This window comes from Arachis ipaensis, chromosome B02 (assembly GCF_000816755.2).
Source record: "Arachis ipaensis cultivar K30076 chromosome B02, Araip1.1, whole genome shotgun sequence".
Classification (NCBI taxonomy): domain Eukaryota; kingdom Viridiplantae; phylum Streptophyta; class Magnoliopsida; order Fabales; family Fabaceae; genus Arachis; species Arachis ipaensis.
In genome coordinates this window covers 107,471,652-107,483,612 of record NC_029786.2, presented here as the reverse complement: position 1 = coordinate 107,483,612, position 11,961 = coordinate 107,471,652, and the positions used below count along the sequence as shown (strand labels likewise).

Below are 11,961 nucleotides of genomic sequence, written 5' to 3'. Positions count from 1 at the left end.
ATGATGACACCTAAGCAAATAAACTCCCAAACTCAACGTATGAGCGCCACATCAGCATATGAGCTCCCCATTTGTATTACTATAAAGATAAAGAATAAAGAATAAAGATAAAGATAAAGATAAAGATAAGAGCTCCCCATTTATATTACTATAAAGATATAATTAGTCATTCTTCTCTATTTTCAATTGAATAAGAAATACACAAATTAACTTTACGTATTCTCTCAATTTTATTATAGTGTTGATGATCATATATGATTAAAACAACCAATCCAAAAAATTCACCTTCACCATTAGTTTCTTTTGGTGGTTCACCTTCACCCACCATGGATGATGCCAATCCCTCTCAAAATCCAACTAGTCTTTTTTACATACATCCAGTGAGAACGCTAGCTCTGTTCTTGTTTCTCCTGTGCTCACGGAAAATAATTACCCTCTCTAAGTTAGCCAGTACAAATCTTCGGACAATAATAAAATCCTGATCCAACAAATACTACAGTCACCTTTAATATCAAAAGAAGTCAACAAACAAGATGGACATCCTCACAATCTAGAGATGGATAACTCCAAGCATTGAATATACCAAATTCAACATCCTTCCTCAAGAGTAAAGGAAGGCAAGAAGATTAATGAAAGAAGCTCAGCACTTCACCTTAGTTTGTAATATTCTCTATAAAAGAGGGATCTCAACACCCCTGTCAAAGTGCGTCCCGACTTAGAATACAAGAGGTTTTAGATGAAATCCACCGTGAAATCTGTAGAATTCATCTGGGGCAGGTCATCGGCAAGAAGATGTTACGAGCTGATTTCTACTGACTGACTTTTAGAACTCACACAAATGCTATAAGCATATGGAACGACTCAAACTACCACTGAAGAATTTTCCTTTCAAACATGCATAAGGCATAGAATCCATGATTTCCATCGACATAAATAAAGAAAAACCAAGGGCAACATTTAACAATGAAGTTGGAGCAGAAAAGAAAAACTCGACTTCCTTCTAGGAATTCAAGAGCAAACTTGGATAAGAAAAGAGGTTTTGAGATAAAAGATGACTACGAGGTATGACAAGACTCACGACACCACAAAAGACCTCATCCTGATAAGAAATAATATCGGGCTACTGAGGTCGGGCAAAGGAAAGCTGACAGTAAAATGGATAGGACCCTACAAGATTACTGAAGTCCTAGGAAAAGGGCTACTACAAAGTGTCCGACCTCAAGGGTGAATAAACTGTCCAGATCGCGGCATGCCTCCAACATAAGGAAATACTAGAATTTTTTATGGAAATTGATTTTTTACAATTAAAACACACCAATTGAAGTTCGACAAACCGCAAAAATCACGAGTCGATCCTATAGAGGTCGTCCGGATGAAGAGACGAGGAACTAATTGGTAGAAAGAAGTTACATATGTGAATTGGAAAAAAAAACACCTGAAAACAGCTCGAGTCAAATGGTTGAAAAAGTTGTGTTTAGAACAAATCGCAAAAATAACTTAACTAAATATGCCCTTCGAGCATAAATACGATTTAACAACTCAACCCACACGAGTAACAAATAAATTGTACAAAATTTCAAGCCTATGATCTCATCTCTACAAGTTCCAAAAATAAACGATCTAGTTGTATAAAATGGAACAACTTCACAAAAACAAGTTGTCCAAAGAAAACTTGTTCTAACATCCACCACGACATAAAGACAACTCGATTTAAACGAGTTGTGCCAGTCAATCATATTTTCAATGAACTTGTATTAAGCATAAGTCGTGTCAGCTTGAGAGCAAAGCTTTAAAAGTGATTTGTATCAAAATAAATCATTAAAGCAATGCATTAAAACGTGATTTGTACCAAAATAAATTACTAAAGTAAAATTGAAACAATTCGATATAAAATGAGTTGTAAAAAATTAAAAGGGTAAAAACAAAAACAATCCTTCAACCAAACAACTCATACAGAAATGAGTTGGAAAGGAAAGAAAGGATTGTAAACGTTTTGAAAAAAATCGAAACAATCCTCTAATTAATACAACTCGGGTGAAATGAGTTGTATCATACACAAGGATGACAACCTCGTAAAAACTAGAAAGGGAATATACAATCCCTTCACCTAAGGTGCCAATTTATACTCGACAAAGCGCAAAAATCACGAACCGGCTTTTTTAATGGTCGTTCGGATAAAGCGACGAGGTTCAAATTGGTGTCCAATGGTTATAATACGACTTGATGATTTAAAACAATTCAAGCTCATAAGTTGAATGAACTTGAGTAAAAATAACCATATGATCTAAGCAATTTGTATCAAAACAAATCGTGAAAAACAACTTGATATATAACGAGTTGTTCTTCAAAAAAGTGACTTGTATAAAAAACAAGTCATCTATCAAAAACTCAGTATAAAACGAGTTGAACAAATCATTAAAAGGCTTCATTCGATAATCCGATCCGCTTGATTGCTTGAGTCTGGCTTTATAAAACTCGACCTCGAGGAGGGGCACAATGGATAAAACAATGAAGTCTGATGGCTATAAAGGTGATATGATACTTTAAAAGGACTCAATAAACAAGTTGTAAAACAAGTCGTAAAATCCTAAAAACAACTTGAACTAAACGAGTTACATGAAATCATATTACAAAATAGGTACGTTTTAATTAAACGATTTGAAAAGAAACAAATCGTAAAACCTTAAAACTACTCGTATCGAACGAGCTAGACGAAGTTATACTAAAAAATAATTACGAGTTTTGAAATAAACGATTTGTATCAAAACAAGTCGTAAAAAATCAGAACTATAAGTTTTAGAAAGGTGATTTCTATTAAAACAAGTCATGCATCTTCAAAACAACTCGAACTGAATGAGTTGTACGAAATTATGACAAAAAATATTCTCTAGTTAAGCAAGATGTGCTAAAATCAGTCATACAGAGCCTACAAGCCTTAATAACTCGGAAAGAACGAGTTGTATAAAGCAATTCTAGAAAAAAGACTTGGCCAAAAACAAGTCATATAAAGAGAGCAAGTCGCACAGAACATAAAAACGACTTGTAATATCAGATTACAATATGACAAAGTAACAACTACACTACAACAAAATGATAGCGCACGGAAAAAGCGCACAACTAGTTACGGAATAACGTTACGAAAACATTACATCATTCAAATCATGTTGAGTCGACTGACCTCCTTGGCTTCAAACCTCAAAACTACTAAACAACTTCTCAACAACTCAACATTTCGACTTGGTCATCTAATTGCTCAAGTCTGACTTTGTAAAGCTCAACCTCGAGCAGGGGCACTGTTCATACCCTGTCCCAAAACACAAAAGGCGGGCTTAATAAGGATGAAAGACCCACCTAAGAGGGTGGCCTCTACCGCATACCTGACCTCTTCAAAGAGGCCGGACACGAAGGAAAGGGACAGCTTATGCTTATCTAAGTAAGTAACTGCCTCCTGAATCTCTCCAACTATCTCTATCTTCCTTAAAAGATAGATTCTAACAAACTCTCAAGATAAAAGAAACGGTTATCCACCAACAAAGGTGGAACTATTCAAAAAGGTAGTTATCTACTCTACTTAAGTATCGAAGTCTCTTGCAGGTACCACCTCCACCTCCTCACGAGAAACTCAGGCGACGGCACCTCGACACCAACAAGTCAGACGCTGCCACGCAAAGGGACCTGAACCTCACGTTCGAGCCCATATCAACGTTTCAGGTAATTCTCGAAACAATATATAATATATATTCATTTTTTAATGCATTGTTTTTTTTATGTTATATTGTTTGTGGGTTTTCTGAAAGATAATTTACAGAAAGTTTTGTTAGCATAAAAACGTATTTTACATAATATTTTATTTCATATAATATAATTAGTCTAATAGTAATACATTAAAATTTATATTTAAATTTCAAAAGTTTGTTTTTTCATGTAAAACTCAAAACACTTTTTACTTCTAACAAATTTGTTTGAATCTTATAACTTACATGATTTTCTATTCCATCTTCAATCATTGAATAATACAATCAAGGAATTTAAAATTTTTAACTTATAACATGGTAATTTCATTTTGTTTAAAAATATCCTATAGAAAAATTATCTACAAATTAACTATTCATATAAAATAAATATTACAATACGAAATATATATATTAAAATAATACATTACATACATAGTAATTAATTTTCATGTGTGTAGAAAGTTCTTTATTAAAAAAAAATAAAAAAGAAAAAAATTCTGTTAAAAAAGCGCAGCATAATTTTGCTGATGTAGCTACTAACAGTGAAAACGCCTCCTTCCATTTTTGGTATTCACTGCTTCCACCTCTTTCATTTTCTCAGGTCTCTCTCTCTCTCTCTCTAACTTCTTTTTCCAATTTATTTTTCGTTGCTTTCACCAATCACCATTCTATGTCTTCTCCTTTATTCTTTGCTGTGTTGATTTCTATTCTCTATTCCATCATGATTGATTGCATATGGTTTTCTGTTCACATCAATATACTATGTTTTCACATTGTAGGTCTTAACATTCCTTGTTCTTAGCTTTATTATCTCCATTTTGTGTATTCCCCTTGATTACACATATATTCCTTTGTTTAGCATTGTGATTATGTAACATTTTGGGGGCACATTTTTTTTTAATGAACAGGTATTGGAAGAAAAATTTCTGGGCCAGCTGAAAGTTTGAATCTTTTAGGTTAGGACTTTAAATTTCCACCATAAATTTGACTTTAATTGTGGCAATTTTGAAGCTTGGATAGCATAAAAATGATGGCTACTTGTATGTCAACAAGTTTTGCACCTTGTAAGACCAGGAATTCAGCAATGGTGCTTAATGTTGTTGGGGGGAGAACATTGACAGAGAATTACCTTGGTAGGGTCTGTTTCATGAAAATGTATAACAAGAAGTATGAATTTTCGGGTGGCATTCGAAACTCGGGTCTAGTTCAAGTTAAGTGTTCAGCAAATTCCCATAGTGTTAGTCCATATCATAGTCAAGACCCTTTTCTAAATTTACATCCTGAGGTGTCAATGTTAAGAGGAGAAGGGAGCAATTTAGGGAGCAACCCGAGAAGGGACGATGGTTCGGGTAGGGATGTATCCAAGAATTTAGGAGTTACTCCTAATCCTAGTAATTACAGTGAAGCAAAGATCAAGGTTATTGGTGTTGGAGGTGGAGGATCAAATGCAGTGAATAGGATGATAGAGAGTTCAATGGGTGGTGTGGAGTTCTGGATTGTTAATACTGATATTCAAGCCATAAGAATGTCACCTGTCTTGCCTGAAAACCGTTTGCAAATCGGTCTGGAGCTTACACGAGGTCTTGGTGCCGGTGGTAACCCTGAGATGGGCATGAATGCTGCAAAAGAAAGCAAAGAATCAATAGAAGAAGCACTTTTTGGAGCTGACATGGTCTTTGTAACAGTAGGTTCAGCTACTTTTTCTTCAAGTTTATAGCTTCTATGGATTGAAATATGGTTTTGCATATGATTTTCCTTTTAATGATGGTTTCAATATTACAACATAAGACTAGTTCACATGCTCAATTTAGCATTCTGATTGTTGATAATTTACTTTCACTTGTATAAGGAACCAACAGTTCTTGATATTTGATGTCTTAAAATATGTATATTTTTTTCAAAATTTGGTTCTTTATTGGTATAATCTGCTAACCTTAAAATTACTTTTCACAGGCCGGAATGGGAGGGGGAACCGGCACAGGTGGAGCTCCAGTTATTGCTAGTATTGCAAAATCAATGGGTATACTGACTGTTGGTATTGTCACCACCCCTTTCTCATTTGAAGGACGAAAGCGAGCTATTCAAGCGCAAGAAGGAGTTACAGCCTTGAGAGACAATGTTGACACTCTTATAGTTATTCCAAATGACAAGCTACTAACAGCGGTTTCTGAATCCACCCCTGTAACTGAAGCATTCAATCTAGCTGATGATATTCTTCGACAAGGTGTTCGTGGCATATCTGATATTATAATGGTATGAAAACCTTAATGTTGGTTTACCGTTATCAGACAATACATTGTTTCTTTTTTAGTTCTTATTTTCGCTTATACTCATCAAAGTTGATGTAAATTAGTACAAAGGGAACATTATCACCTGAAGTATCCTGTGAAATTATCTGTTTTTGTAGCTTTAATCCCTGTTCAATACATATGTAGGTAGCATAAAAAGTTGATAATGGTAGTTTTCTGTATATTCATTATTGTTCTTTGATTTTGATGATTGATTGCAGATACCTGGTATGGTAAATGTAGATTTTGCCGATGTTCGAGCAATAATGGCCAATGCAGGTTCTTCACTGATGGGGATAGGAACTGCAACTGGTATGTATGGAAACTACATTTGCAGTCCCTAAATGATAATCTTCGATGTGACTCAAATAATCATTCGATGATATCCTAGGAGATCTTAGCTTGCTCTTTTGCTTATTTTATAAATTGTGTAACGTGTGTAAAGGATAAGTATGTCAACTTTATATTGTACTGTCCTTTGATTAAGGTTCTTTCTTGCTCTTGTTTTCAGTTCATAATAACAAGCACATTCTAATTTTTGAACTCTATATATTACTGAAAATTTTCTTGTGGATTCTTCTATGTTTAAGGGAAATCCAGGGCAAGGGATGCCGCATTAAACGCTATCCAATCACCTTTGCTAGATATTGGAATAGAGAGGGCTACTGGAATTGTATGGAACATAACTGGTGGAAGTGATCTTACCTTATTTGAGGTGGCTGCCTATAAAGATTTCTCGCTCTTACAGTTTCGTTTTTCCTAAATGTATTTGTAACAATCCACCTCTATCAGGTTACCATGTTTCGAATTTCAATTGTCTTGCATTTCCTTTAATTGATGCCCCTTGATTGTTCACAGGTAAATGCTGCAGCAGAGGTTATATATGACCTTGTCGACCCTACGGCGAATTTAATATTTGGAGCAGTTATAGATCCATCACTCAGTGGTCAAGTTAGTTTCTTAAACCATTAATATACAGTTTCTCACCTGGAAATGAATTATGCAACATTACCCTTTTTTTGTTTTCATCTTTTGTAGCTGTCGGAATTAGGACTTAAATGTAATTCAACCGGCCATTTTCTAAATTTGTTCAATTATTTGAAGTTTTGAACATATAGTATAATCAGCATGATGGATTTTGTCATTGGTTTCATATAGGTAAGCATAACACTAATTGCAACCGGATTCAAGCGTCAAGAGGACGGCGAGGGCAGGCCCCCACAGGTATGGTTCAATTCTGCTCGAATAATGATTCAGAGTCCTAATTTATCCTCTTAATGCTTAAAATGAGTAAAAATTCAAATATATACATTGTTTTCTAAAATCATCTTAAGGATAAAAATTCAAGGGTTTCTTTATTTAGAAGTTTGAAGGATAAGAGAGAAACTGAAGATAATGTGTTAAACATGTGTCTATTCGAGAATTTTTCTTAAACCTGTTATGCAAACTAGTAATTCTGGCATTTGTTCTACATACAGGCTGCTCAACTCGCACAGGGAGATACGACAGTTATCAATCGGCGATCTGCCTCGTTCTCCAGTGGAGGTTTTGTTGAGATCCCCGAATTCCTAAAGAAGAAAGGCCAGACACGCTATCCGAGGGCTTAACTGTGTTTTTCTCAGTTACTTCAATCTCTTGCTTCTCTTCAATTTTCACTGTAAGGATAAAAATAATGCTTTTCTAGGTCTTAAGTCCTTAAACACCATTAGTAGCATTATTTACTTAGTTTTGCAGCTTTGAAAATTCATCATGAATGCAAATTACTTTCCAGCAATGATGCTTTGCCTTGCCATATTTGATTTTTAGTTTATTAGCTTGAATTCTTGTACATATAATATTTCAGCAATGGTAAGATTTTGCAATATAGTTCTTTGGCTTTTCATGAATATTTGACTTGGTGTAGAAAAACATGATTATTGTGTATCAAGATAACTGTATTCTTAATTTTTCTTTAACCCTGTATTTAATGATATCATTTCAAACAAACTACCAACACAAAAATAGATAAGAATACTATGATTGTTGTTAATTGATTTCTTTGACTGTGTTTGGTAAGTGTCTCGGAATAGAAAATAATGAGATACATGAAAGAAACAGTCGTTTGGTTTGTATTTTCATTTTCTGTTTTTATTTTTAGTATTTTCAATTTTCAGAATTTTAAAAAAGAAAGAGCGAAAAAAGGAAGGGAAAATAGAAAATAAAATTTTTATTGTTTTCATTGTTTTTTCTCTTTCTTTTACAAAATTCTAAAAAAAAATATTAAAAATGGAAAAAGAAAATAAAAACATAGACTAAATGCATCCATATACATTCTTTTCAAAAGAGTTTGTGGCTTCCAAACTCAATGAATAATTTTTCATACAATAATAGCCATTGATGTTAGCAAGAAACTGAAGTTCCAACATGATGTCAGGTCAAAAATCATCTGAACATTGAATATATTTTTGAGGAGTGTTAGGGTCAGTAGATTTTGTAATTTGTAACCATTAATTAGTCATCAGTAGTGTGTTTAATAGTGTGAGATTACATCTAATGATAAAGAATTACTCATTTTTCTTTTGCTGATCAAGTGCTGGTTAAATTTTAATAAAAGTGCTGACCTCCTAAACTTTTTCTATATTATTTTTGCTCAAGACTATTTATGTGAGTCTACCACAAAATTTATGAAGTGTTCAAGAGTCACAAATTTATAAAAGAATCATGCAATTTTATTTAGTAGGGCCTTTAAGAAGACATAACCATGTGGAAGTTATAGTCACTCCAATTTTCATTGATAAAACTATCTTCATCTCCTTGTCATTCTCCACACTGTATAACATCTTTCATTTGATTTAACTCACAACCAAACCCTCTCTTTATTTATCATTTCTTTAAATGTTATAAATGAATTCTACTATTATTTTTTCTTTTTTTTTTAATTTATCTAATTTTCTACCAACATTAATAACATTGTTAGACTCGTGTAATCGAATTTATTTAGCGAGATAAGATTTTGTTATTGTTATTTTGTTCTTAAAATCTTACTTATATATGTTTTTCTTTCTTTTGTTAAGATTTAGTGACATTCAATTTGTAGTTTTTTTGGTGACTAAATAAGGAAAGAAACAAAGCAAAAACTATTTTAAATCCGAGCGGATGATTCGTTGGAGATCAACACCAGGCTCAGACCAAATAACATGATTAGAGTTACTCTTGGCACCATATTTAGCCATCCAATCCGCAGCTCTATTTGCTTCTCGGGACACCCATTCAACGTGAACAAGCCAAGGACGAGATAAAAGCTCCTGAATCTTGTGAACCAAATCTGTTACTTCAGATGGATACCCACTTGTAAGCTCATGCATGATGGGCAGAATGTCAAGGCAATCTGTTTCACATATAATATTCCTCAAACCGCAATCCCAAGCTAAAACCAGCCCCCTCCAAGCAGCAAATAATTCACATCTGATTATAGACCAAGGAGAAATGCTTCCAGAGCAGCCTGAGATCCAATCTCCCTTAGAGTCTCTAATAATACACCCAAATCCCGCTAAATTTGAATCCATATACAAGCTTGCATCACAATTAACTTTAAAACTATTGCCTACCGGTGATTCCCAACACAGGCAATTTCGGATAGTTATTAGAAATAATGGATAGTTTTTTTTTTCTTTGAAAAATTACTAACAATTTGTTAATAGCTGTCACCTTTCAGTCTGTTTTTTCTTCTCCCTTACTAGAAACATTAATAATAAAAAAAATCAATAATAGCAAATTTTAATAAATCAATTAAAAAAGACATGACATAATTATTAAATTTTAGAATAGACGTTTAACCGTCTAAGAAATGAGTAACAACAAACATGTTACTTCCTTAAAGACATTTCAATAATTATTAATTAAAAGAATAGTTTAATTCACCAAAAAAATTAAAATACTTTTTTTTTTTTACATATCTAAAAATAAAGTGTTTATTGAGACTTAAGTTTATTTTTTTGGTGACTAGACTTAAGTTTATTTGATAGTTCTCATAAAATTTGCACATAAAATTCCAAATAAAATGTAGTGGAATATAATTTGATATCTTTTCCAATTTTAGTTGAATAGAGTCCACCACTGAAAATGAAATCCTCCAACCTCATTGATTAAATTTTAAGGCAAGAATCATACCATCATATATCATTATCAAGATACACATTATATTATAACCAATCAACATCAACTTCAGAATCCACCAAGAATGGATCCAAGAATCCCTTACTCTCTTCCAAGTCTTCTAACACACAAAAAAATCTTTCCAAGTCTCCATTTTCTATTTNNNTTACTTACTATTATTTTTTTATTTTTCATAATATTTTCCAATTTAATAGATAAAATCTAATCTATTATTAATCGAAGTTCTATTTAAAAGTTTGTATTTACTACTGAATATTGCATGCAAAAAACAAAATTCAAAAGCTATACGTTTTTTAACCAAAAGAATAACCCCAACTTATTTTTTTCTGTTGAAATTTAAGTAAAGTCGACTTCACGTGAAATTGATACATAAGAGAGCCGTTGGATAATTTGACTGATTTGACTAAATTTAATTTGACTGATTTGACTACATTTTCATTCAACGGCTCTCACATATCAACTTTAAGGTGATGTCGAGTCTTCACTGTTTTCTCCACTTACTACTTATTAGAAGTGACACGTACCTTTTAAACCTACCATACAAAAAAGAAACTCTTGTGGTTGACGTGTAACTAAACTTCCCACCCATTCATTCATTGGCTCTGTTCCCTCACACATCACCATTTTCCAAATCCAAATCTCTCTACATAAAAAGAAGTTGAACAAGAAAAACACTCCACACAAAAACACCAAAACAACAACATATTGTTGATAAACAAATTAAACTTCGGTTCCTTGTTATTATCATTTGCTATATCTTTGCATGAAAGAGCAAGAATCTCCTTCAATGGATCAAGAAACCCCATCAACCACAAAGACCCATGTTTGTAACAACATGAAGATTCAACATGATGTGGCCATGGCAGAAGATCATAATAATGTAAGAGAGAAGCTAAAGAGGCATAAAATTTCAATGGCAGGAAGGGTATGGATCCCAGAAATATGGGGTCAAGAAGAGCTCTTGAAAGATTGGATCGATTGCACTTCATTTGAAGCTCCTTTGGTTCCAAGCAGAATCATGATGGCTAAAGCAGCTTTAGTTCAAGAGGGTAGAAGAACAAGTAGTGGTGGATTAACAATGCAAAACAGGTAACCAACTTGGGTTGGTCGAGTGTTCAGCTCACTCGTCCGCTTCAGCAAGTGTCGGGAGTTCGAACCCTGCCTTGTGCATGCAGCAACTTATTGGCCAACGGCAGATTCTTAAATGGAGCTCAGATCCGCGACAGATTAGTCCTTAACCTGCCGGATTGGAGAATACCGTTTGGGTAAACCAAAAAAAATGCAAAACAGGTGTTGAATTTTCGTATTATATATAAAAATATAAATGTATGTTGATGAATCCAAAGTTCGGTATATCATAAGTTATATGATTTTAGCTTTTGATGAATCTAAATGTCTGGTCCTTGTTTATTTTGGAGAGATTCTTTAATAGGAGTTTGATTTTGGTTGTTGTTTCCTAATTAAGAATAAACAAATTAAATAAAGCATGCTATGTTTGATTCATCTATAAATGATGAGATAAATTGTTATTAAAAATTAAAAAAAAAAACTTAAACAATTTAGCTAAAACAATTCAATAGATCATGAGTCAGTTTCGTGGCACATATTTATAAATGAGTGAATGTGGTAAAACTAATCAAAGAAAATAAAATACTTTTTGAATAAAAGATATTGTAAAAGGATATCACTTGTTTGAAAAAGATATTAATACTTTATATTTATAGAAATATAAAAAAATTGTAATTATTATTATATGTAGAAATAATTATAAAAAAATAATTTTG

General features: G+C 33.1%; 2 protein-coding genes across 3 annotated transcripts in view; both read left to right on the top strand.

Moving 5' to 3' along the window:
* Positions 4,213-7,908, top strand: LOC107626395 (cell division protein FtsZ homolog 2-1, chloroplastic). Its single transcript, XM_016329268.2, has 8 exons — positions 4,213-4,335; positions 4,643-5,418; positions 5,688-5,987; positions 6,244-6,334; positions 6,613-6,737; positions 6,881-6,973; positions 7,181-7,246; positions 7,501-7,908. The coding sequence occupies exons 2-8, from the start codon at positions 4,762-4,764 to the stop codon at positions 7,627-7,629; spliced, it is 1,461 nt and encodes a 486-aa protein (XP_016184754.1). The 5' UTR covers positions 4,213-4,335; positions 4,643-4,761; the 3' UTR covers positions 7,630-7,908.
* LOC107626393 (protein BIC1) overlaps positions 10,674-11,961 on the top strand; it is a 2,013-nt gene continuing 725 nt past the window's right edge. The window contains exons 1-2 of one of the 2 annotated variants that reach the window (XM_016329267.2): positions 10,676-11,266; positions 11,468-11,587. In XM_016329267.2, the coding sequence (XP_016184753.1) occupies positions 10,941-11,266; positions 11,468-11,474 (333 nt within the window). In that variant the 5' untranslated portion in view covers positions 10,676-10,940 and the 3' untranslated portion in view covers positions 11,475-11,587. Of the gene's footprint in view, positions 11,267-11,467; positions 11,588-11,961 lie in introns of those variants that run through there. The other variant, XM_021116703.1, reaches the window with a different exon arrangement.

What these genes read in the sequence shown, in the direction of transcription:
- LOC107626395 (XM_016329268.2), top strand. Translation starts at nt 4,762, where the DNA reads ATGATGGCTACTTGTATGTCAACAAGTTTTGCACCTTGTAAGACCAGG. An exon ending in GCATATCTGATATTATAATG is followed by an intron (nt 5,988 to 6,243) that starts GTATGAAAACCT and finishes GATTGATTGCAG; the next exon opens with ATACCTGGTATGGTAAATGT. An exon ending in GCGAGGGCAGGCCCCCACAG is followed by an intron (nt 7,247 to 7,500) that starts GTATGGTTCAAT and finishes TTCTACATACAG; the next exon opens with GCTGCTCAACTCGCACAGGG.